The 26825-nt window shown below is 42.0% G+C and overlaps 1 protein-coding gene across 1 annotated transcript; it reads left to right on the top strand.

Annotated features, from left to right (window-relative positions):
- The first annotated feature begins 2536 nt into the window (after nt 1–2536).
- FAM120C (family with sequence similarity 120 member C) lies at nt 2537–25148 on the top strand. Its single transcript, XM_063294132.1, has 16 exons — nt 2537–3560; nt 8655–8901; nt 9724–9806; nt 11160–11288; nt 11636–11738; nt 12985–13070; nt 14774–15090; nt 15317–15602; nt 15724–15895; nt 18576–18825; nt 19646–19760; nt 21276–21485; nt 22287–22488; nt 23325–23463; nt 24260–24317; nt 24829–25148. Exons 1-16 carry the CDS (start codon nt 2958–2960, stop codon nt 25105–25107), a joined length of 3279 nt encoding a protein of 1092 aa, XP_063150202.1. The 5' UTR covers nt 2537–2957; the 3' UTR covers nt 25108–25148.
- The last annotated feature ends 1677 nt before the right edge of the window (nt 25149–26825 follow it).

Raw genomic sequence — 26825 nt, 5'->3', positions numbered from 1 at the left:
GAAGTGCTGTGGTTCTAAAAATTCTAATACAACAAAGAAAGGACTTACCTATTTTTTAAAAAATTGTATCCTATTTGAAGAGAGGCCTGTTTGCTTTTTTTTCTTTATTCTTTGCTAGAAATAACTGAGGAGCATGTGGGCCTAACATATAACAACATGATCAGGTATATATGCTGTGAATAAATGTCTCCTTGGATTTACACGTTGGCAATGTTTCACTTTCAGAAATAGGAATTTTCTTATGTCTCTATGTGAATTATATCTTAATGTAACATCAAAGGACTCACTTTCAACCCCTCCAACTTGGCATTAAAGCTGAGATGTTTATGGCTGCACAGAGAATGTGGGTGACTTGTTCATTGTAACGTGGATGAGGCATCCCATTCAGTTTTTAAGAAACCATAGCCCTAAAACTTTATGGTAGAAAACGAATGTCTTTTATCAGCAGTTGTTCCATGTGTTTTTTAATTATTTTTGCAAGCTGTGAGTTGACTTCATTTGTACACAACCATTAACAAATATTTTTTTAAACTGTTACAAAGGAAAATAAAGGCTGTGTTGGGAAAAAAAAAGTGCCTGGTCTTTATTAAATTGCTAAAGTAGGAAACACATTTAATGTTCTGTTTTTGAAATGCATTTTTACAGCAGAAATCATACCTTTCTAAGGGTGTAATTGTATTTATTCAATTTACATAGTCGCCCATCTCACTTTTACGTGACAGATTACGTATGTAATCTGGGAAGGTGAAATTATATATATACTAATATGCTACTTCCCTGTCTAGGGATTGACAAAGTCAGCTTCAGAGAATCCTTAATTCCCTGGACAAGATGACAAAATTAACTAAATAAATCTGGTATTTTCAAAGGCAAACTGCCAGCAAAAACAGGAAACAAAAGGTTGTCTTCCTATCACCATTTTTGCCATGTTGCCAACATGAACTTGGCAAGATTTAGTGGGTGGTAGTTCTGCCATGAACCATTCTCCATTCTTATGTATAAAACTGCTGTATTTCTTGTTAAGGTGCTGCAAAGCCTTCATTGCTTTTGGTACAGTCGATTTAAATGGTGCTCTCTCTGGCATTTAGTTACACAAGAGTAATAAAATACATACATGGTTCACATATCATGCTAAGCACAGTTATGGTTTACAATCCTTAGTGACTGAGTTTGTGCTACATGTTAAGTTAAACCAAGCAATCTGGGAATCCAGTAACAGAGGAAGCTAAGGTGGAAGCTTCTTGGTGGAAGCTAAGGAATCCAGAAGAAAGCCACCTAGGAAGCCTTTGAATTTAACTGAAGGATGGTGTAAAAGCTGGAACACAATGGAATGGGTTGGAGCAGGTGTATTTAGAATAAAATTTAGGTCAGAAGCAGTGAGGTGTACTAGAGATAAATGAGAACATATAATAACTGCTGGGTCCTGGCAATTCTGCCCTGTTCCGGATAGTTTTGAGTGTTTGGTGGGTTAATAAAAGCAGTTCTCTCATATAGGTAAAGCGCTGACTCCCGGCAGCGTTCAGTATTAAAAGCAGATTAGCATAATTATGAAAATATAATGAAAGGGTTGTAAGCGTTGAAACATTCTTGTCATTTAGCTATAGCATCCTGCTGCTTCTGACACCATCTTTATTTGAAAATGCCAGTTCCTTCCCTGGTTTCATTCGCTGGAAGCTTTTAAAGCAAACATCCATTTCCAAGGTCGTCTGGTGTGGAGGAGCCGGGAGGCAATATATGTGCCGCTGGCCTCTCGCGTGGAAGGGTTTCGAGGTCGGAGCAGAGCGAGAACCTCTTGACTCAGAGCGCTGCTGGTACAACAGCAACAGGGGCCTGCTCTGCTCTGCTTCTAGCGACCAGGTTGGCGCCCAAAGCAAGGCACTCCGTAGGGCTCTTTCTAGCCTGCCAGCCTAGCCTCCTGCGTTCGGCAGGTGGCGCGAAGGCTGCTCTGAGGATCAGTTCCGCCACCTTCTGGGGGATCTTCGAGTAAGCATGACTGCATGGGAGGATCGGGTAGGCCCCGCGAGTTTTAGGAAAATGGACGCGAAAAGAGGAGGGCTAAAAATAACGCCACTCTCCCTCTCAACATGGCGCCCGGGACGACGCTCTGGGGACCAGCGATGCGGAGCCCTTCTGATACCGAGGGAAGGGATGACAGACTACATCCCCCAGCATGCCAATAGCCATGCTAATATGGCGGTGCAGATCGAATGAGTGGCTTGCCGGTCTTCTTTTCCCTTCCTAGCTGGCTATCTCGTTCTCTCCCGAGTCTAGAACTATGTCATGCTTCCGAGGGGCGGTTGGGGAGCACTCTCGGGCACCTACGTGGCAGAGACAAAAAAAAAGTAGGAAGGATTTACGTTAATGCGCGGAGATTGCTGGAAACTAGTATTTTCAAAGCCATGTTTGGAATAATTCCCCGACTTCCGCACCTACCATGCGGCCGGACATCGTCACGGAAGACGGGTTCTTCCAAAATACATGGCGGACCTCGGATGTCCTCGGGAGTTGTAGTTTCAATTTACTTTTTTCACCACTTACATCGATTTTACTGGGAGACCTTTTCTTAACGGGACTACAAACCCCATAGATCTATGCGACTCCAGGAAACCGCGAAGAAAACTTGTCAACATGGAAGTTCCTTGTGTTCTTCCGGGACTTGTAGTCCCACTCTGCGGTGTAATCTGCTGACTAATAGATAGCGGATAAAAATAAAACTACAACTCCCGATGAGCTACTGTTTAAACTGAGGAATAGGAGGAGGCAGGAGGAGGAGGAGAAGAAGAAAGCTGCAACATGGCGGCTGCATCCATTCCTCAGACCTGGGAGCTGTGAGAAGCGAAGCCCCAGGAGCTGGAGCAGCTTGGACTGTGCCAGGTCCTGGTTTCGGGGTCCCAGCCCCACAGCCTTCCCCGTTTGCCCCGTGGAAGTGGGCCATATTCCCACAGTTGTGCACAGCTATGGGGGTGCAAGGCTTCCAAGAGTTCGTGGAAAAGCGTTGCCCAGGGGCAGTGGTGCCCGTGGATCTATTGAAGCTGGCACGGGCTGTAGGGGGCCGTGGAGGCGGGGGCCCTGCCTACTCTACCACCTTCCACCCACCAGCTGGCTACCCCCATCCTGCTGGGGCTGCACCGGGACTGGCACCCATGGTTGGTGCTAGCCCGTACCCACACTCCCAGCATGCAGGAGGGTTGGCACCCACAGCGCCATGCCCAGCTCGGCTTCTGGTGGATGCTGATTCTGCTTTGCAGCGTTTGTACGGTGGCTACCAGACAGACTGGGTGTGTGGGGGCCAATGGAATGCAATGGTGGGTTACCTGGCTGCCCTTTCACAGGCTTGCCTCTACCAAGGTGGGCTGGAGTTAGCTGTCATCTTCAATGGAGGGCTTGGAAAGGAGAGGCTGCCTGAGTGGGCCAGGAAGGCCCAAGCTGAGAGACAGACAGCTCAGCTAATTGCAGGGCATGTGGGCAACAAAGGCACCCCGCCACCCCGAGCCTGGTTTCTTCCTCCTGCCTGCTTGGGGCATTGTGTACGTCTGGCCATGATTCGATTCCGGGTTAAGGTAAGGTTCTGTGGTAATCCTGAATACTTTTATTGTATCCAATAGAATTCTGTTTCTTCTGTTTTGACCATCTCTTTTAGATCTTGCACTTCTGTGTTACTGTATTTCTCCACTTAGATGTACATTTTAACCATATTTCTAGTGAAGTCTTGTTTCTTTGCAGTCACACTATTTCCAAGCTTCGCTCCATTTCAAATTTCTATGGCTTTTGTTGCTTTCCCTGACTGGCAGTCCTGAAGCATTCCTACTAATTTTAAGGATCCTTCCTAATCATTTATGTTGCCGAAATCCCTTATGTCTGCTCTTCAGTTGTCTTTCAGGCTATTTTCCAGTTCTTCTGTTATGAGAAAACTAGTATCTGAATTAAGATGCATATAAGAAATAAACATTGCCTCACTCAGCACGTGGTTAACCCCCTTTCAAGTTCATAGTTTAGCCTTGTAAAATAATATACACAGTTTGTGTATTAGTTTGTGCTGTCTTGTCCCACACAACACATCTGTTTTTACCATTTCAGCCTTTTGCCACCCTGAAATAATACACCTTTGCCTAAGATAAAACTTGATTTGTCAACAGGAAGTAATTCTTCCATGTGTGGGCAGCTATTTATCAACTTTATATCATTATTTTCTGAATTACATGTTCAGATTATAAGCGTGCTATAGTGTGCCTTTTCTCCATGGCATGCTAACAACAAAAATGCCCCTTAATTTTTAAGGTGCATAATCTTCTATGTAATGACATACACATCTCTTTTAGGCAAAAATAATAGCAACGTTTGCATCATATGTTTAAATAAATCCTGAACAATTAGGGGCTTGAAAGAAGCAAAATATTTTATAGCATTCTGTAATTTTGTAACATTTTCCTTCTAATTTAACTAAAAGCAGTCTTCTATTTTCTTATTAAAATCTTGAAGTATTTATGTTTTGAATAAGAAAAGTATAGATTGGGCTATTCTAAATCATCTTAAGTGCCCTGTCTCTTTTTTAGTGTTTAGATGGTACTAAAAACTAACCATTTTAAAATTACAATAGTGCTGATGCTTTAAATTAAAAATAACTAGACAAACACAATTATTGTATTTCTTAGCACCTAAAGTATGCTTGGGTATCTTGTTGATTCAGTAGGCTTCTGTTGTGAGGAAAAAGTATGTGCTGCAAGGAACTGTTAATCATCAGGATTAATATCCACAGCTTTTGACTTAACACAGCTCTGCTGTAAAGTAATTGTTACATTCAGCTTGATCAGATACTTTGCTATACAGTATGGTGAATTTATTTATACCTCTTTTTAAAAATATATATTTATATACTGCCCACTCTTCAATTATTCTGATCAGCTTACTACACAAACATTTAAAATACAGCAGGACAAGATTTTTTTTTTAAAAAACCCTTTAAGAGGCTGTGTTAAAAGAATAGCTTTTAAGTCCACTTCTAAAGTATAACTGGGAGGGGCTTGCCTCAACTTCAGCACGTTTATTCCCCACCATGCAAAGTTCAGTTTTTATTGTTGATGTTAAATATATCAGTGGTGGGACTTGCAAAAGATGTGCTCATGAAAGCCTGATAATATACAAAAGCACTGTAGCCAATCCTGTCAGAAACTTGAACCTATGCCTTCTGAGGCTTTGTATGTCAGAGCGAGCACCTTGAATTGGCTATAGTAGGCTATCTGTGGTTGGTTGTGGGCAGATGGCAGAAGCATATTGGTTGAAATGTGCAAGAAAGCTTTGGGTTATCATAGATTCCTGTTCTCTGTCCTGTTCCTTCCCTGCAGCATGGGATATGACAGCAACGCACTAAAGAAAAACAAAGATTGACAAATTGCTTTACAACATGGTATAATTTTAATGTTGTGCTTGTACATGCTGACTGGAATTCTTATCTTTGGTGAATCAGGAAGAGTCACTGATACACTTTGGAATACTCTATTATTTCTAATAATCTGCACAAGAAGAAGAGACTGATTGAAGGAAGAACTGAGATGCTGTTACCCAAGATGTGCTGTAGGAAGAAAGGAGAGGAAATAGAGTGGCAGCATCAAGTGTGGCGAAAATAAGTATGAGTTGGCCTAGAGAAGCTGGTAGAGCATAGTGGGGTATGAGAGGGAGCCAGCTAATCCTTGCCCTTCAGCCACAACTCAGTAGGTGATCATAAGCAGGTGTGGCTCCTGCTCCTGCTTTTCAATGACTGTAGTGTTAGAAGATAACAAAATGTATCATTGGAGAACTGGTGCATCATAGAAGACGATGTTTGTTAAATCTTGAGAATTCCAGATTTTTTCTCTCTCTGGCACATGCACACACGTTAAAATTTAGATGCAAAGCAAGTAAAGGCAAGCCTAAAGTCATTGTATATCCAACATTTAGGACTTACAGGCTCTTGTTATCAGGCCTTTCCAAGGGCTGATCAACAAGTTTTTTCACATTTGAAGAATACCGGTGCTGCAGAATCACATGCCCCTGGGGATCTGGAGTTTCACTGTCTTCACAAAATAAACCCAGACACATTGTAAATCCTATCATTTATGTGTGACAGATATTATTGACATATACCCTTAGGGAATAAGTCATCCTGATTAGTTTTTGTCAAAGAGTTATCTATAACCTGCTTGAGGCCAAGTGTGAATATGCAAACAAAGGCCTGGAAATCAGCTGAGGTTGAAGAAGCAGTAGAAATAGCTGACCTGAAATGTAAGGGCTTTAGATACAAGTTACTTAGGATATTATCGGTTGTTTGCATGTATGTGTTTACAGTACCACTTTCAGCATATTTGGAAAAGCATTTTTAAAATATTGTGTGTAGTCTAGCTAACTTCTTTACTGAAATTGATACTTCGATTTTTCCACTTGAAATCAGGAGGAAATAAATATGTTCAATTTGGGGATATATTTCTAGTGTGTAAATTGATGAGGGAAGTGAATTGATTTCTTTTTAGATTTTAATAAAGTTATGGCATTATATTTTACAGGTTAGGGTTTCTTTTTTCTTTTCTTTTTTTTCTTGCTGTGATTAAGATCTAGAGAATCAAACAATCAGTTCTACATGTACAAATAATTCCTTGGTTTGTGTTAATTTAATAGCAACTCCCATATGACATAGTTAGTCAGATTTGAAAGAAGGGACCTTCAAAGCAGATTGTTATACCATGGTGTCTGCTGTTCAAACTGGGGAATATGAAAAAGGAAAGAAGAATAAAAACACCCATTGGGTATGTTCATGTCTTAAGTGAATCTGAAGTAATTCTTTTGACTCAGATTTCTGTACTTAGAGATGTGGAGAAGAATGAAGGAAACCGAGATGTCAGATTTCTTTGCCTTTAATTGTATTAAATGATTGTAGCTTTTCCCCCTTTTTACTTGGAATTTTGCTTGGAATTTTGCATCCAAGGAATCCCAAACCATGTACTGTAGTTCAGATTCAGAATCTGTAGTTGGAAGTCTTTCACTGTATTTACATATTACACCTTAATGGTGACTCTGTCCTTAGGCTTAGACCGATTTTGTTTCCAATGCTGTGGGATGGGCGGATAGTGGGAAACGTTGTAGTTTTAAAGAAGCTGGAAGCAATGTGTGTGAATGCAAAGTGCTAAAGAATGGGATGTGGACGATGAAATTTAGACACCTTCTGCTAGACTACCCACTGAGATGTTACACTATTGAAAACTTTTAGAAGAAATGTCCCTTCAGGTTCCTCTGAATTTTTTTTTTTAGTACTTAAAGCAAAAGCTTGTGTTCTTTGAACTGAAGCATAGGCCTTATTCTGTAATATTTAGCATTATTATGTCCATAGAGACTTCAAGAGTCTTACTCTTTTGCTCTTCTGAATTTTCATTCTTAGGATTTTGATTAAATTCTGATATCCTGCCTTTTTTTTCAGTTAGGGCTATAATTTGGCTGTAACAGACTGTGCAACCAAAGTTGTGTTACCTTTTGAATGGCATTCTCAGTGACTGAATCTCCACTGTTAGCTGAGGATAATAATTCTGAAAGCTGGTAGCATAAAAATAACATATACTCCAGTGTTTTCAGGTGCTTATTTCTGATGGTTGCTCTAATTTTCATCCCCACCAAACATACATACACCACACAAATAGTCTGCCACAAACAAAAAGTTCTAAACACAATAGCAATGGTTATTCATCAATCAGGGCATCATATCAGCAAGAAGAGGAAGGCAGATTTCCTCAAGCTTATTGGGCTCAGATGAAGGCACAAGGCTAGCTGATGTTCATGGGCCATATGTCTCTGAATACTACAGCTATCTGCTTACTATGACTCAGATATTGGGAAACTTTCCTCCATTAATTTGTTCAGCTTCTTAAAAAAATGCTATACGATGATAAAGAATTGAACAATATCTGTTGGAGTTTATAATTTATTGGATTAACTAAAATATAAATTAATCTGTTTTTAATACCTTGATTTGAAACACAGTATATAAATAATCATGTTAGGAACTCATGTTTTGTTTCCTGTTTGATATTTTCTTTAATTTCTTTCAAAGAATGTCTAGTTTTCTCCCCCTTATTCCCTCTCTCACCCATAGGGAAAACCAGTCAAAGAAAATATTTAACTCTATACTTGTTGGCTCATATGATCTTGGCTTCAAATGTGAAACGAAATCTTGGGTATTTTAACTTAGAGGAATTTGATTTCATACAGACATCATTGGCCAATCTCATTGGCCAGTCTCACACTCTTTGACTCTTCTTTCTTATTTTGACTCAGTCAATCCAAACCTCCCACTCCTTCCTCCTACCATTTCAATTCTTCTACTTTTTAAGCCTTAGCCTTATATCTGCACTGAGTTTAACATGAGACTATATAGTACCCCATTTTAGCCATGGTTTGCAAAGGAGCACATAATTGGAATATTTCCATGAGCCCCAAGTATTTTGCTGTAAAGGACTTTTGGGTATCCCCATGCCATATTCCACAACTTTCATCTTCTGAAAAACGGGAAGCAGGAGGAGAAGATAAAACCAATAAGTGAATTGTCCCAAAGCAAGTTCTTAATTATAAGTTAAGGCAAAGAAATTTGCCCTTGTCAGTCTTTGTACTCAGCCTTGGCCCTTTACTCCTTTCAGGTGTTCCAGAGCCTGGAGGATCATCATCAGGAAGTAGTATCTTTCTTTCGGGAGAATGGCTTTCATGGGCTAATTGCCCATGACTCGGAATATGCTCTCTGCAACATACCCTCTTATTATAGTTCCCATGCTCTGAAGCTGAGCTGGAATGGCAAAAACCTCACCACTAACCAGTTCCTCATGCAAGAGGTTGCCAAGCAGCTGGGTCTCAAGTTGAGCAGTTTTCCTATATTTGCTGCCTTGCTAGGTAAGTTGAAACTGGCTGACTTTACATATCACGTTAGATCATAGTATGTTGTAACCATGGTTTAATAAAGCTACAGTGGCTGGAAAGATGCAGCTTTTCCATGTGTGTTGCTTTTTTCTTTTTTCTGACTAGTAATGTATGTGAAAGAGCATAACTTTTTTTTCCATGTTGTCAGATAAAAAAATAGGTTGCAGCTGGCTTGGAATATTCTCAAGAGCAAGGATGTCCCATTTGCAAAATCCCTGATCTTAATTCCAGTCATTTCATTGGAGTAGGTGCATCTCCACCATATTCTGCATGATCTTCATGCATTATGGTGTGCATTAAATTCTTGCTGCTATTTAAAATGCTTAGGCTCACTAATTGTCAGATCTGGAATTTAAAAAAAGGAAAAAAATAAAACAGGTTGGGAGGGTTACATATGTCTAGAGACTAGAAGAAATTGCTACTATCTAGAAAGCAGAATATAATCGTGAAACTGTCTCAAACTAAACCAAATTTTTATGGAGACTGACTAGCCAGCCTGAATCAAATAAGAGCTTCAGCTTCAACTAAAACAACATAATTGAATTACTTTGCTGTACTCAGAAGTATGTTGCTTCAGTATTAGAGTACAGATTTTCTGTTTGGAGTTTCAGACCTGGGATTCTCAGTGTATTGTGTCCAGTTCAAAATCTTTCTAATCTTGTGAAGCATAATTTGCTAAATCTTAACTTTAAATTCTGTAATATTTTCTGCTTATTTCCATTTTGGGGTGAAGGGAGGGCTTGAATTCCATTGTTTGTTGCTGACTGTTTATTACTGTGCCTTCCCCACTCTCAGGGAACCACATTCTTCCAGATGAGGACCTGGCTGCCTTCCATTGGAGCCTTCTTGGACCAGACCACCCACTCGCTTCACTTAAGGTGGCACACATCCCTCCTTGTCCTGTCTGAAGAGCAGCAAGGCAGGAATTCCTGCTTGAAAGAACTGCAGAGTTATTGCCCTTTGACCAAAGAACTAGTAGAGTGTTGTCTGGATTTTTAGCTGTCTCTAGCTTTCAGAAATAGCATCCTAATGGGAGATATGAGGAAAAGCAGTGCCTCCAGAATTTTGGAGCCAGTTCTAGGAAATGATTGGGCTTTTATATTCTATTTTCCTGAAAGGAAACTCTGGGTTTTCTCCAAATAATGTAACCGTTTACATTGGTCACTGAGAGTGAATCTAGAAGGGAGCTAAGCCAATTCATGTCTTATGCTGCAGGCAACCAAATACACCAGTGTGTGACTGTTACTGCAGTATCTTTCCTCATTTAAAAATAGTTCATTTTCTACTGTAAAGATTCAATTATAATGGTACAGTGTAAATATACAGAGGATTTAAAGCAATTTAAAACATCACAACAATAAAATCAAATACATGACTGACATTTGACCAAAGATTTGATTTGACAGAAAGGTGTTTGCCAGGGTTTATCTTGGTTAGAAAGGGAAAGGTTCCTGCAGCCTTTCTTTTGAAAAGGGAAGCTGTCACTGGGAAGGCCTGTTCTGCAACCCTAAAAATGGTAGGAGGGCATTGGGAGAAGGCATTTCTTTATCTGCTTAGATGCCACAAGAGAGCTTGTTGGAAGAGGAGATAAGTAAATTGAGTGGTCGTATTGTACATTGGGATTCTTGCACCCTCGTTGCATATGCCTGAATATTTAGAGAGAGTTCACTACCCCTATCTTCATGCTTTTTAACCTCAATAAATTATAGTTAATATGGGGTACCCTAACAAACATGATTATTGCTCAAGTATGATACATTATGTATTGTATTATATATCAATGTGTGAATAATACATTAATCCCTGATGGGAAAGTAATGCTTTTTCAAAGGATCCTACTTTAGAAAAGGAAATTGGAGCATTTGAGTTTCTAAATAAAAAATTCATTAACAAGCAAGATTATCTCATTGGTAGAGTACTGTTCAGGAGCATCACATGTTTACATAAAGGACTTGGTACCCTGAGGTAAAATCCTGACTCCTGTGAGGAGATGAGTTGAAGTTCCCATTTTATGTCAGCAGGCATAAGGAATCTGTAGAGAGAGTTAGTCTTTGATACCAGTATTTCCTGATCATCTGCCGATGTGGTTGGGGAATTTTCCCCTTCTGTTCTTCAAACTAGTTCTCTGATACTAGTTGTAGTTGTTTGGGCCTTTAGACCATAGAGTTGTTACCATGCCGCCCTCTGTCTTCACTGAAAATTTTGTCTCTGTGCTTTCTTGTTGGCTCTAGGTGCGTGCCCACCAGCTGGTCCTCCCACCCTGTGATGTGGTCATCAAGGCTGTATCTGAATATGTTGGTGCCATCAAAAATCCCTCCAACCTGGATGTGATAGGGAGAGATGTCTTCAAACACTCCCAGGTGAGGTGGGATCTGTGGAGGTAGGTCTAGACTAGTATCAGGCTTAATATTTATATTGTATAAAAGTGGCAAGCAATGGAGAGGAGAGAGAAAATGGGACCCAGTGTGGTGACTGGCAACTTCAGTGTTTTTACTTCCTATAGAAGCTCACAGGTTTCTAGTTTCCTGAGGCACTTCTGTTCTATACTGTAATTAATATAGATCTCATAACTTTGTGATTACATTAGGAATAGAATCGGTAGATTTATAACTATATTTATAACAGATTTCCATGCTGAATGCTAGGCTATTGTTGCTGCGCTCCTTTCTCCTGACATTTCTATCTTTTCTTTCTCATTCCTCCCCAGTCCAGGACTGAAGATAAACTAGAACGCTTCAAGAAAGCAGTAGAATATTATTCAGTGGCCATGAAGGCACCTCCTACGCCAGCGGGCCAGTCCCCGTATGTTCGTGAGTATCCAGGCGACGCTGGTCAACTTCACCTCTCTCTCAAGCGTGTTTTCTCCCGCTGGCCAAGAAGGTGAGGCCCTGCCTGATACCCTACAGCATCCTCTGCTGGGAGAGGTCAGGTCTGGATTTAAGTCTGAAATTACCACCTCTTGGCCCAAAGAGAGCTTTAGTGCCTTTTAATAACTACATGGCTGGAAGAGGTTTGGGATGATTTCTTCAGCAATAATGCCACAACAAGTTGGAAGTTCTGTCTGTTCTCTGTATCATGGTTTACTTAAAGGCACAAAAGCACCTTTCCGGGCTGGATGCTGGTAATCTTATTGGGCCCCTCCTGGATCCTGCATTCTGAGTTCATAGTACATTGCTCTTAATAGTTGTCCTTACTGTCCATTACTATATGTTTAATTTTACAAAGCAAAAAGATTGTACACAGAATATATTTAAGCAGTTAAGACAGAATTGGCCCAAATGCCCCTTGATCCAGCATTCTTTATAAAGATCCCAGCATCCTAATGAATTTGGTCATCTTTAAAAACCAGCAAGGAGTTTGTTGGTTAACCATTAGTTCATGCTCCTTTAGGTATCTACTCTTGGACTCAGTGGCTGGGAATTACCTTTTTAGTCCATATTCTTGCCATTGTACCAGGCTTCTTTCTGTCCTGTTTCTGTCCCCATCCTTTACTAGGAAACTTGGTCAAGTGTGTGAGAGCCACTCTCCTAAAACAGTTCCCAAATAATGTACTACAGGATCCTGCACTTCCAAGCTCCTCAAGGATTTTTTTCAGAGATAAATGGTAATGGGGGACAAAGTACCCTTCACTCTAATTTCTGTTTCATGTGGGACAGCCAGCAGAGTTGTTGTGTCCCCCTGTTACTCTCTGTGACTTCAGGGGACACTCTAGTCTATCCCAAGAATCTGATACACTGCTCAGGCTTTTGGGGGTAGAGTTCCCCCAGTATAAAGAGTTGTCCATGGGCACCAACTCTAAAAGCACAGGTTTTGGAAAATACGCACTGATTATGCTTCAGACGATGAAGATATGATTCCCATGCACAACTGGTGTCTGAAGTGTTTTGTTATCCATACCGATTTAATTGGCTTCTGGATTGGCAGAAGTCTCCACTCATGGTATCCTGAGGGTAATGTTGGGCTAAAGGATTTTTAAAATATATATATATACACACACACACACACACACACACACACACACAGTATATATAATAAGGATCCAATTCTTTGTTTCAGTCCCAGGATTTGGACCCAACCACTTTGGAGGGGCAGCACCTCTGAATCGCAATCCAATGGTATCACTTCCTTCTGGGAAGGCTATGGTAAGTGCCCAAAATTGCTATTGCTTTAGGCGGATGTTAAACCTGGATTGAGATTTCCATTGCTGCATCCATCTGATACATCAATGCTCATTGGGTTAGAGAAAGCCCTGTTGGTCCTTGCAGGCCCAACCTACAACAAGGAGCTGTTGTGTATGCTACATAGATTGAGATACTTGGACTTGGCCTGCATCCTTCAGACAGCAGGTATGTGGGAGAATCATATTTCTGAATGCTCCTTTCCTTTTTTCTTTCCACTCCATAGAAGATATTAATGCATTAGGGAGACGCTTAGATTAAACTATTCCCTCTAGCTTATATCATATAAGCAATAAATACGACAATTGCACTCCTCTTGCAGTCAGTCTGAAGAGGTATGATTTAAAATTCTACCACATCAATTTGCATGAGCATCTAACCCAGCTAAGGAGGACTGAATTATCCGGCTGTAGTGAGCACGTTAGTGGGTCATTGTGCATCTGTAGGTCACTCTCTTTGCTACCGCTTATCAAAGTGTCCCCTGTGCCACTCCATAAGTCCAACCATACCAGGGCTGTGTGTGTTGCATTGGTGTATAATGAGCATATGGGAGGCGATATTTGAAACATGATGTCACTGGGAATCTCAGGCTTTTCCTTTCCTTTGGGGGCACTTTTTTCTGTTTGCTACAGCTGTGAGCTAAACATTAAAAGATTTGTAAATGTTCTCAGGAGTAAAAACAAATGTAATAGGATTTCTAGTAGAGAATGATTTCAGGACTACAGGTGGTCCTTGGTTAACAACCACTTGTTCAGTGACTGTTCAAAGTAATGATGGCACTGAACGAGTGTGGTTATGACCAATCCTCAAACTTCCGGCTGTCTCAGCACCCCCGTGGTCATGTGATTGCAATCTGGGTGCTTGGCAACCGGCTTACGCTTATGACAGTTGCATTGTCCGGCAGTCACATAATTGCGATTTGTGACTTTCCCTGCCAGCTTCCCACAACAAAGTCAGTGGGGAAGCTGTCAGGGAAGGTTGCAAGTTGCTCGGGTGAGTCTTCCCCACCTGTGCACTCTCCCCCAGCCCCTCTGTGCTCATGCTGCACCTCGCTGGCCACCCACACACCCTCGCGCACCTTCCCTGAGCCTTGCTGCCACTTGAAAACCCTCCCCCACCTGGCAGCAGCCACTTGCCTGCCTGCCAGCCTACTTGCAAGCCACCTAGGACTTGCAACTTCCTGCCAGCTTCCCCACTGACTTTGTTGGAAGCTGGCAGGAAGTTGGGAGGAGGTGCTTGCTTAACGACCTGTGATTTTCACTTAATGACAACTGCAGGGATTGCTGTTGCTAAGCAATGTGATGTTGTGTTTTATGAGCGTGTTGCTTACCGATGGAAATTGCGGTCCCAATTGCTGTTGTAATTTGAGGACTGCCTGTATATTGGAGGTTTTTTTGTATTGAATTAGATAATTGATCCCACTAGTCCAGTGCTTACTGTTATGATTCACAGCAGTTCTCCAAGACTTCAGAAGGGTCTTCTCGCTTGTCTGCTCTCTGCTCCTGTTTTTAACTGCAAAATGCCAGGGAATTAATCCAAAACCTTCTGGGTGCTAAGCGTCTGCTTAGCTTAGCTTCTGTGCTACTGGGCTGTCATTACTCCCCAGGTTTGAACAAGTAGCTCTGACTGCAGCCACCTTTTCCCTTTCTCTTTGCTTCCACCTCCAGTTTGCTCCCCAAATGGGGCCAAAGATGCAGTACCAGCCACCTGCTCCACATGGTGGCATTGCTGCCTCCTCGTCTTTCCTTCCGGGTCCTGGTTCCAGTTTTCTCTTCTCACCCCATGGCTTGGCGGATGCGGTACCCTTCCACGAAGATCCTGCCCTGAAGGGTGGTCACTTCAACAACTGGCCTGTATCATATGATAACTGTCCCACCAAGTTTCCTAACCATCACCTGGGTTCCAAACCTTCCCCATCATCTGGGCCTGGGTCTTCACCCTCTTCTTCCTCTGATGGAGAAGAGCACAATGGAACCAATTCCAAGTGAGTGTGGCCCATTGGCGTCCTGTGACCTGCTAAGCAAACTCTGGGGTGACTGTGATAGTTTGTGAGGGAAAGTGAGGAGAAGTAGTCAGGTCTCAGACAGGCTATCCTTATCCTGGGGAAGGAGAGAATTCTGAGTGGTTGTACCATCCAACAGTTGGAAGAAACAAGATTCCTGGATTTTAATCCCATTTTAGGATGACAGTATTTCCTTTTCTTCCTCCAGCCATGTTTCTGAAACAGTGTCTCGCAAGTCTGGCTGGGAGGATCCTGGGGGTGAAAAGATAATGAATCAAGGCTGGGGACAATCACCTGGGAACACTGGCAGCTCAGAAAGGACCTTGAGTGGACCTGAAGCCCACATTCCCTCATTGCTCTCTATGGCAACCCGCAACCACATGGACATAACCACCCCACCTTTGCCTCCTGTTGCTCCAGAAGTACTTCGAGTGGCTGAACATAGGCATCGCCGGGGGCTTATGTACCCTTTCATCTACCATGTCCTTACCAAGGTGAGGTGGGCAGTGAGCCTTTGCAGTTCTCTTAATTGGTTTTCTTGCAGGAGACCTAGGTGGTTTTGAGAACAGTCAGGTGGCTGGGAATCAGTGATCCAGGATTCTCATTTCATTCCAGGGTGAAATTAAAATCCCTGTGTGCATTGAAGATGAATGTAACACTGAGCTGCCGCCAGCAGTTGTTCTTTTTCGGGCCTCCCGGCAGTACGTATACGGTGTTCTCTTCAGTGTGGCTGAGACCCAACGGCGGATGGAACGCCTGGCTGTGCGCAAGCGCATTCCCGTGGAAAGTAGGTAACTTCTCCAGACTTGTACATGTGTGCAGTTGCTGTGTTCTCATATCGTAATGTGATTTAACCACAGTTATTAAGTAAGACACAGGGGTTGGATTCTTGTTTACCACATATTAAGTCAAATGAGGTAACCCACACATGCTTTAGTATGATTAATAAATCTAATCATTGTTTCTAGGGCTTGATGTTAAAAAAATTGGAGACAGGCTTCCTCGAGCCTAGGTTAGGTAGCTCAGAAGGATGCACCCTGTCATGGAGGAATTTGCATTGGTTAATAAGACTGCAGGCACAGGTTCCATTCCTGCTACCCATTTTCAAGGCCACTGAAAGGAGGAGGACTAAGAGTCAGTTGAGTGCCTAGTGCTGCCTGCCCGGGGGGTAACTTTCCTCTGTTTTTAAATTGTTTGCTATTAGAAAGACAGAGCTTATGGGATGTAAGGTAACCTTGTCCCTATGCGTTGTCCTTTCTTTTTCAGATAGATGGCTATATGCATTCATGTAAATTGAGTATCTGAATTTCAGATAATGTTGCTATGTTGCTGGGCTTTCCAGTTGCCAAATGGAAGTGCTACGTTGCTTTGTTTGTTGACTTTTCAGAGTAGGTTGCTGAATGCAAAACTTCCTAATTCATTAATTTTCCTATGACACTTATATCCACATTAAGAATTCTGAAGTCAGTAGCCAACAGAGGTAGAGGTTTGTTGCAAGTTTTTATGGATTGAGGTGCTCTTGCTTCTTTGCTAGCCCCTTCTGAGATGCATTGTTTGCTATAGGGATTTTTAAAAGATATTTCATTGGCCATTTTTAATAGGTTGGGTACTTTAATAAAATCAGAATGGATTGCAGTTGTGGTTTCAGGACAGAAAACAAGGGAACTAGTGGCTTGTTTTGAATTACCATTATTCTTTATGGTCAAACATTTTGAGTTTTTTTTTTTTGCCAGAACACAGCCTACTTGAAACATTTCAGCAGAACATTTGTTTGAAGCGCACCACAGAAAGAGTTTTTGTTTGTTTTGTGCACATCCATACTCTCTAGGCCAGGTACTAACCTGCCTTCTCTTCAGTTATTTCAGCATGAATGGCTTTCGGGGCCATGTTCTGCCCCCTCCTGTATATTTCGATAGTACCATGGTTGATCCTCACTTTTATTCTACATCTTTTGCTTTCCTAGCCATCTTCTCTAATCCTGAAAATAAAACTCAGCTTATTTTGTCTGCCTTTACTTTCCTTTGATTTGCATCCCCCAGGCAGGGACTAGTGCCAAGCCAGCTTTTTTCTGCAACTTGTTCATAATTGTGTAGGCAGCACTTTGTGATGGTCTATAATCATGCCACGTAGCTGTGGAATTCATGCCCTGGCAGTCTTGTGTTTCATTTAGAAAAAGAGATGCTTGGAAGAGGCGTTGGCTGTACCTGATGAAATTTCAGAATAATGAAAAGAGACTTTCAGTGCTACAATTGGAGGGTTCCATGTGTTGAACAGCTCGATGCCTTTCCATGACAAGTAGAATTATATTTTATTATGCAGAATAAAGACACTTGTTTATTTTAATACTTCATGCCACCAGATCTATTCTTAGAATCACATGACTGAATTAGACCAAAGGTAAACCTTAGTCAAGTATCTAGCTTTCCACTTGCTTCTGGGAAGTCCACAAATGAGGCATGAGAATAATGCCCTTTCTTATAGGTCTCTTTTGCAGATGGTCTTCAGTACCATGCTGGTTTTGAACACTTGAGTTTTCATTAATTATAATGGCTGACAACCAATGATAAATCCTTGCTTGTTGATGAATATGTCTGCTCCCCTTTGTGGAGCCATTTAATCCAGTTGTGATTACCTTGTTGTATGGTGGCAAATCCCTTAAATCACTTTTACATCCTTATATAAAGAAATACTTCATAGTATTATACAGAGGGAAAAATGTGTTTCCCTACCTCTTCCTCACCATACAGCATTTCATAATAATCTATCTTGTTCAAGTCCAAAAGGTGTGTTTTTAATTACCCTCCTGTATCTTAGTGTTACCTTATGTAAATGGCTTCCAATCTCCTTAAGATTGCCTTTAAGATTGTTTTAGTTCAGGCTGTGTGGTTTTATGTTTTAATTGTTTTTGTGGTTTTTTGGTTATGTATGCTGCCCAGAGTCCATTGGAGTTGGGCAGCTATAACAAATTTGAATAAATTATAAATTAATTAAATTTAAAATTAGAGAAGCATGTAAATCTTTGGTGGTTTGGATGTTTTACTTCAGGTAGAGTATCAGACTGCCCTGGAATGGGCAGATTTGCATGGTCTTTAAAAAAAAAATGGAATGTTCCAGTATTCCCCATAGCATCCCATCCCTTGAACAGAACATTTTGCATGCCCCTACTTACAAATCTCAGCTTTGATATAAAGGCCTACATACTTTTCCCATGCTGCACAGCAATCTACTCCTTGGCACACTGGATCAGAGATACAATGCAAAGAAAAGTTGTATGCTGTACTACATTAAAATGTACAATGGAGTTATAGCACCGTTTCACATCTTGAGCTTGTAAATACATTTTTGCTGAATAGTTTTGACTATTTGTTTTCCACCCAGATTTGAGCTGCAATCTCTGAATTTTGTTTCTCCTTATTATGTGAACTGGGGAAGGGATTTATCCTAATCAGATGTTCTTTCCTGCGTAGCTCATCCTGTTATCGTCAAGGAATGGTCAGCATACAAAGGGAAATCACCCCAGACTCCAGAGTTGGTCTCAGCTCTTGCTTTTCGGGAGTGGACCTGTCCCAACCTCAAGAAGCTCTGGTTGGGCAAAGCAGTGGAAGACAAGAACCGGCGTATGAGAGCATTTCTGGCTTGTATGAAATCAGACACACCTGGCATGCTCAACCCTGCCAATGTTCCAACACACCTACTGCTCATGTGTTGTGTGTTACGGTGAGTGGAGCATATCTCAGGAGAAAAGTCAACAAGTGGCAAGTAACATTGGGTGCAGGGGATGGCACCAACAAGGTGTGGCTACGATGAAGACGTGTGAGAGATCTGTACTGAAGAGCTCAGTGAGTTTTGGGTAATCAGCATTGAAAAATTCAGCAACTGGTTGTGGATTGGAGGTAGTAGGTGAGAATGAGATGACAATATCTGAAAATATAAAAGAGTAAGTATTATGCAGTGGTTAAAGTGTTGGACTGGCAGTGGGGGGACCCAGGTTTTAGTCTCTCTTGAGCCACAGAAGCTCATTGGGTGACTAAGTGAGTCACTCAGCCCAACCTACCTCATGGGGCTTTTGTTGTTAGGAAATGCTGTGTATACCATCCCAAGCTCCTGAACAAATGTTAGGATATAAATCTATCAAATAAATTTATTTGGGGCAAATGAAGGCTTACTGTTATATTTATGTTAGCTTAATGATTGCCTGGTGTTTGCTATTTGAAGATAAAACTATCAAAGCTTACAAGTCAGCACAGAACATGGTGACAATGTCCTGATCACTTACTAAGGTGTTCATTCAGGATATTTGTTCTGCAAATGGTGACTACTGAAATGTGAAGCTCCATTTAAATAGTTCTCTAGCTTTATGGCTCATAGTTTTTATGCTAACTGAATCTGTCTACCCATGCTTTTTTGTGAAACTACAAACTCTAGATTTCAACATTTCAGAAGCCACCAGAATCCAAAGGTAAAAAATATTTTGGATGTTGATTCTTCTTTGATAATGGGCTTGGTTCTTTTATTGAATTCTTTTTTTTCCCCCAAGGTACATGATACAGTGGCCTGGAGGCCGGATCCTCCACAGACATGAATTGGATGCTTTCTTGGCCCAGGCTGTGTCTGCTCAGCTATATGAACCAGATCAGCTTCAAGAATTGAAGGTTGGGTTATTTATCTCTCCTATATTAGTCCTTGTGGGGGGAATAGGAAAGAAGAGTGAAGATGTGGTTAGAGCTAGTGGGCCAAGAATGGAAAGTGCCCAAGTCTTGTTCCTGCCAATCAAAGGTAAATTCCTCTTACATTTTCACAGGCACGGAATCAGCTGTTTGTCCATGCATTCCTGCTGTCCCTTGCTCATTTCTTCCATTTCTTTTGGCTACTACACTGCTCCTGGTATCTCTCCCACCCCTCCCAGGTTCCACCTTATGCGAACTTCAGCTTTCTAATCCAGTTGTTGTTCTGACAGAAAGCAGGTGAACCTGTACAGATGGGTGCTCATATGATTAAATGCTTTTCTGTAAAGAACAGTTCCTTGCACACAGAGAACTAAAGTGTGGGGGACAATGCAGAGGTTATACTAGGATGCACTAGGGCTTATACAGTGTGTGTACACAGGCACACAGGCACAGTGTGTGTGTGTGTGTGTGCGGGGGGGATATTTCTTTTAGTCGACTATAAACTGAAATATAAATCTGCATAAATGATACTGGATTGCTTATGTTTGATGTCTGGTTGCTCAAAGGAGAGCTGTAGTAAAGACAATCTTTTGGACAACTGCTATAACGTTTTAGAAGAGTTTTAGTAGAAATAAAAATGTTCCTCAGCCCCTTCTTCCTTTGACTACAGTCAGTCCTGCTTTCCCTAAAAGCTCTGTTTGAAAGCCAGTGCTGTGCCATTGGTCCTGGAAGAAAGCCTATTCCTTAATTCTAAGATAAAGGCTGCAAGGGACTCCTTCAGGATGGAAGGACTTTTGTACATATTCCAAAGAACTGTATTAGATCTCCCTCTCTCTCTAAAAATGGGGCACATCCCCATAAGAGGTGGGTAGAAAGGAGTTAGACCTGTGCTAAGTACTAAGTACTACGATGCAAGTGCTTCCGAAGTATATTTTCAGTGCAGAGGAACTAAATGGCTCTGAGTGGGAGATGATGAAAGGGTGGGGATACTGAATGGAGGTGACCTCTGCCGTAAGAGGCGCTTTCTTGGAGTAAATGCTGTTTTCTTCCCTTGGCTGAACATTCTCTGCAGGTAAAATGTGCTTCACACCAGAAGATCGTATGACTTGAGCAAGTGAACGGGGTACCCCACAGCCACTGTGGTGTGTTGTAGTTCGTTTGTCTTCTTCTGTACGTCATATATAGTGAATTGATTTCTCTGAGCTGAGTGTTGGCCAGTATAGATGAACCTGCTTATGTGAAATAGATGTTCACTTGGAAGTTCATGCTTTTCTGTTTTAACAATTTGATCATGTGGAGCAGCTTTGACTCTGAATTGGAACAGAGGCATGGGTTGTGCTATCTCTGATACTGCCATCTCTAATGCTGAAGTGTCAGTATTGCTGTATCCTGCCTCATACAGACTCTCAAGCTGGATCTTGGTCACTAAGGCCAGAAGACAGAGGAGAGGGAGCACTAACCTTCCCTCCTAAAGGCCAAGGAATGTTGCTTTCCTTGCAGATCGAGAAACTGGATCCCCGGGGAGTTCAGTTGGCAGCTCTGTTTATGAGTGGAGTGGACACGGCCCTCTTTGCCAACGATGCTTGTGGACAGCCTGTGCCCTGGGAGCATTGCTGCCCATGGATCTACTTTGATGGGAAACTCTTTCAGAGCAAACTGATTAAAGCTGTGCGAGAGAAGGCACCTCTGATAGACCTCTGCGATGGCCAGGTAAGCAGAGGGACTTCCAGAAGCCAGCAGGCACACAGCAGTGGCTCCTGCTCCTGACTTTCAAAGTTGTGGTGGCAGCAGTTGTTTCTGCTTTTCATTCCTAGGTGTTCAGGAGTGGGTCCCAATGCTCAGGAGGGGGTCCCAATGCTGCATATATGTTCTCCCCTCTTAGAATCAACAGTGAGGCAATTTGGACAAGGATACAGATGTTGCTCTCAAAACACCAAGAGTTTAGACTGGCTGCCCTTTGATAGCTGCTTTACAGAATGAATTAAAAAATAACAACTTTATAAATGGCTGATATTCCAGATCACTTTGTCTTTAAGTTTTGTCTCCCTCATCAGTAGCTGAATGTGCATTTTGTGCGTATTAGACCGCACACAAAGACAGCAGAAAAAAATGCAGTGCTATCACTCTCCTTGGCTTGCTGCCCTAAGTAAGCCTAGGTGCAAATTGATAGCCCAAGCATCTTATTTTAAAGCAGGTTTAAAAAGCATATTGTATAGGCTGATCTAACCAAAGTGAATCATGTTAAAATCCTGTTGATTTCAGTGAGAAAGTTGCAGCACCTAATATTGTCCGGATACATCCTCCTTATCCCAATTATTGTCAATCTATTGTATGACTTTTGTGCTTGGCACTTTGCCAAAGTTGTGCCAAAGGAAAATGCCCTAGATTTCTCAGCAGTTCTATTTTCTTGATTTTGGAGGATATTCGATAGAGTGTAAGAATATGGAGACCTTCCCAGAATTCTACCAGATACTTATTCTGTCTGTTCTGTTTTTATTTGGTCTTGGTCAGACTGAGCAGGTGTCTAAAGTAGAAAAGATGAGGCAGAGTATTCTGGAAGGCATCAACCTCAACCGCCAGGCTCCCCCACCTCTTCTCCCACCTCCACCCTTTGTGCCCTCCATGGCGCCACCTTTTTATCCAGTGCCTCTTTACCCTCGCGCTATTGGATCGGTGCAACCAGCAGCCCCCGGGAGGACCAGAGGCTTCACAGGTGAGTGACTGAGGTCTAGATGCCTCTACTAGTCATTGAATTCATATTTATGTGGTTCCTATTTTTCTGTATGTAAAGGTAGATTAAGAGTTCTAAACAACAAGCTTAATAGTACCATGATCAGAATTTTTATTAATACAGTGCCACGTTGGCATGGAATTCTTGGGAATGTTAATCAAATCAAATCAAGTCTCTATTATGATCAACTGCCAGCATAAGGAGCGGGGTACAGTCAGTTAAAAGCATAGAAAATACATTAAAATCTAATATAAGTGTGTGTGTGTGTGTGTGTTAAAAAAACCCACAGAAGTCTAAAAGAAAAGGGGAAGAGAAACTAAAAGGAGGGGTAGGAGCACTGGATGGGTGTAGGGGAGCATAAAGGTTAGTATATCTCGTGTGATGAATTAGATGCACATTAAAATTAGTTTATGGCACCCATCACCATCTGACAAATTTTAAGCACTGCTGCACAGAACCTGGCAACCTTGTACGTTGTAGCAGTGTTGATGTCTGACAGCAGCAGAGAGGTGTAAAATTGTTCTGGGCACCCTGAGCATTTCTACAGTAATGGTAAGTGGTGAGGCTAGTACGAATCTTGGGAATGTTAAATGCTAACTCTCTTAGGACTTCTAGCACATATGTGTGTTTTTAATGTTGAAAGGATGCAACTTAGTGTGCAGTTAACCAACAAAGACATGTGTGCACAGGCTTTCCTCCTCTCCTGTCTCTTCCAACAATAAATTTTACTTTTGGATCTAGATCCGTGGATAATCTAATCCTGTCTGTCCCTTTCCCTCCTTACCTTTTCTCTTACTGAATATGCCTTTCCTCTCTAGGACTCCATCCAATCCCACCACAAGGAGGCAAACTGGAAATTGCTGGGATGGTTGTGGGGCAGTGGGCTGGGAGCAAACCCTCTCGGGGACAGGGCTCCTTTGGCATGCAGGTGGTGTCAGTTGGAGGCCCAGGGAGAGGGTAAGTAGCACTGCAGAACCGCTCTGAGTAGTAGCAGCCAGATTCTCCCTTTGTTCCCTGCAGCCTCTAGAAATGCTAGGGCTAGGACATCATGGTTCTTTAGAGTGAAGGAAAAAAAACTTTTTGTGTGAGCTGGGCTTGCAAAAGTTTCCATGTGGACCCAGACTTTTCCTGCTAAATGGCAGTTTGATCTTTCAGCTGGCTCTGTTTCCCAGCTGCTGATGGATGGTAACTAATGGAAAGGAAAGGCCAAATGAAAGAAATGCAGCTATTTATATTTAACGTTTGGATATACTGTAAATCTTCTGAGACTCTGACAGATGCATCCACGCAAGCAAGCCGCCCACAGTCTTTATAAGCTTTTATTCGTGTTTCAATTGCTTCCTGAAAAGACTTGATATGAAAAGCATCTTTATCTGATATCATTCATATCAAGTCTTTTCAGGAAGCAACTGAGACACAGATAAAAGCTTGTAAAGACTGTGGGTGGCTTGCTTGCGTGGATGTATCTGTCAGAGTCTCAGAAGATTTACATCCAAGATTCTTATTTATCCTGGCTCTTTAGAAGTCTTAATCGCTGTGTTTCTCAGCACAGGAAATGTATTTATTTATTGTGAAGGGGTTAAGTTATCCTAATTTATTACTGTTGGATGTTTTAATTGTTTTGATCTTGTTTGTAAACTGTTAAGAGTCCCTAAGAGATACAGCAGATTACACCCGATAGATCGATAGATAGATGATCTCGTCTACTGGTGAACTTGAACTTTCACCTTTTTTTTCTTTACTTGTTCTGTAGCCGCGGCCGTGACGGCCCTGGAAAAATCCCCAAAGGAAACAAGAAAGTCAACAAGCAAGTATGTCTCCCTAAGTATTGTTGAAGCCCATTTTATTGTAGTTCTAAGTAAAGAGTTTTCCTCTTTTGCTGCTTGATCCATACTGATCTGTCCATCTCATCCACTTAATGGATGGGATTTAAGACAGATCTTAAAAGAAGGAATAACCTTTGAAAATGTACGAATGCATACCACATATCAAGTCAGCCACACAGTAATTGCAGGCGCCAGGGCAATCAGGATTCCGTAAGATGGTCTCTGCAGAAGTCTCACGTTCATGAAAAATCTGTGTAACAAATATAATTAGCCAAAATAATGCAAGATTGCCCAATTTCTTGACATACGTACAGTATATATTTTGTAAACCGGCTGAAGCTATTCAGAAATGGATGGCATACAGATTTGCAATGTAAAAAAATCTTGTGAGATTTGGAGACTTCTGCTCTTTCAGCTGTGTTTTCAAGCTTTTGTCGCAGGCTTTGAATCTTCTGCTTCCTGATCTTTTTCTAAAGCTATCCTTTGTGCTTGACAGAGCTTGACTGATGGAACTGCAAAGACGCCCGAGTTCGGCAGCAACGGCAGCAGCTGCAGCCGTCCCCAGTCCCAGGTGAATGGGGATGGAGGCCCCCCCTCCAGAAACAGCGAGGATCCCCCTGTTGGAGCATGCCCTTCAGCCACATCACCTTGTGCCTTAGCAAGAGACACTGACTCATGCAATAACACAAGCCCCTTTTTCGGGACGCTGGAGGGGGACCCTGAACGGTGCCCGGAGAACAAGCTTCCCTTCCCAGCTCTGCAGAAAGAGGAGTGAATAGATGCCGCTGTGGGTCCAATTGGCTGGCAAATGGGGGGGTGGGGTGGGTTGACAAGGGGAAAGGTTTTGACCTGCCAAGGATGGGATGGGGAAATTCAGCCCTTCAACACATTGCCTAGAATGTAAATGCAATCAAGTGCTGGGATGAAGTTATTAGCCAGGCAGGGAAGGGACAGGAAGATTGCTATCTTGATTGCTCACATTACAACATTGGGCTAAATGATCACTCATCAACAGCAGATATTATAATATTGTAAGGTCAAGCAGCCCACTGGGACTCTTGTCCCTGCTTTGGAGGACAACATCGGGTTTTTTGCATTCTGCCCCTCAAATTTGCCACTGTGCCAGTTGGATCCATAAGGGCGGCAATTTTTTAAGTTTATTTGAATTTATTTTTGTTTTTTAATTTTATAGGGGGGAGTCTTTTTAGGGGGCAAGAATTATGAATTCTGGATTTTGGGAAGGGGGGTATTTTTAAAGGAAGAAAAAGCCAGGAAGGTTTTACTTTAAAATGGGGCAGATTTTTCCTGCCTGCCTTGTTTAATTTCTTGCCAACTCCCCCACCATCAGGCCAAATAGCAGTATTGCTCTGAGGGATGGTGATGTTGGTATGGATTAAGGGGTGTGTGTGAGGGACAATGATTTTTAAGAGAGAGAAAGAGTAGTGCCACCACTGCAAATTGTACACAAGATGCATATAGCAGTTGGTGTGTGCTTTTTATTATATATGAAAGAGAGAGAGAGAGATTATATTTATATATAACATGAATAGAGCTATATATAAATATCAATACTACAAACCCGGAAGGGGTAAAAATGTTCCCGGGAGACAACTTGCGTTCCAAAGCGCCATGTGTTTTACGAATTAAAGGTCCGCTTCGCCTGTTGCCAGCAATTGGGCCCTATCCCAAGGCTGCGGCAGTAGACGAGGCAGGCCTCCTGATACCAGACAGAACACTTCTTATCCTAAACAGACAAGCACTTACTGTTACAATTCCAGGACTGTGAGCAAATGGCTGGAGATGGCTGGAGCTGTAAACATGTGTGGGTGGCCATCTGAATGGGGAAGTCACAGGGTGATGCTGCAGAGGTATCAATCCTGCCCAGAAATTGGGGGGTGGGTGGGCTTCTGGCTCTTGTTGCCCTTGAAAGGGTGACACAGGGAGGGGGGAGGTTGGTTGCTGTTGCTCAGCTGGCAATTCTTTACTCTTCTTTTCCATGGGAATCGTGCAAGCCCAGTACACAATCTGGAACCTAGGATGAATTGGGCCTTCTAGAAATCACCCTGTTCCCTCCGCGACCCCCCAAAGCTTCGTGCAATCCACTACAATTTTTAAAATAATTTTCCCATTATGATGATTATGGGAAAAGTTTTCAAAGGCTTTCTGGAAACAGTGGGTTGGGGTTTTCAGTAGTGTAGGTAAGCTCTGTGGTATACATAGCTATCCATCTCCCTGTCCTTTGGGGTTGCGTAATTTGAATTACACCCATCCTTGCAGATGATCTTGGAGAATCTGAAAACCCTGAATTTTGGAAACTTGGTAAATGCACTAGAAATGTTGTGTACTGAAACAGTTTTCAAATGCAGAATGTTTATATAGAGCAGGTAGTTCAGAGTGAAGAATCCAGTGATTTGAGACAGGAATTAAAAAGAGCAGGCTGAACATTCTGTTGGAGAGAATTTTTAAACTAGTTTTCCAGCTGCACACTAAGCT

The sequence above is a fragment of the Candoia aspera genome, chromosome 2 (genome assembly GCF_035149785.1).
Source record: "Candoia aspera isolate rCanAsp1 chromosome 2, rCanAsp1.hap2, whole genome shotgun sequence".
Classification (NCBI taxonomy): Eukaryota; Metazoa; Chordata; class Lepidosauria; order Squamata; family Boidae; genus Candoia; species Candoia aspera.
Note: the sequence above shows the minus strand (reverse complement) of the source record. Positions and strands in the feature narration are given on the sequence as shown.

Excerpts from the sequence above, each read along its gene's own strand:
- FAM120C (XM_063294132.1), top strand. The coding sequence starts at position 2,958 with ATGGGGGTGCAAGGCTTCCAAGAGTTCGTGGAAAAGCGTTGCCCAGGG. Across the intron at positions 8,902-9,723 it reads TATATTTGCTGCCTTGCTAG|GGAACCACATTCTTCCAGAT; the intron begins GTAAGTTGAAAC and ends CCCCACTCTCAG. Across the intron at positions 15,603-15,723 it reads TCTACCATGTCCTTACCAAG|GGTGAAATTAAAATCCCTGT; the intron begins GTGAGGTGGGCA and ends ATTTCATTCCAG.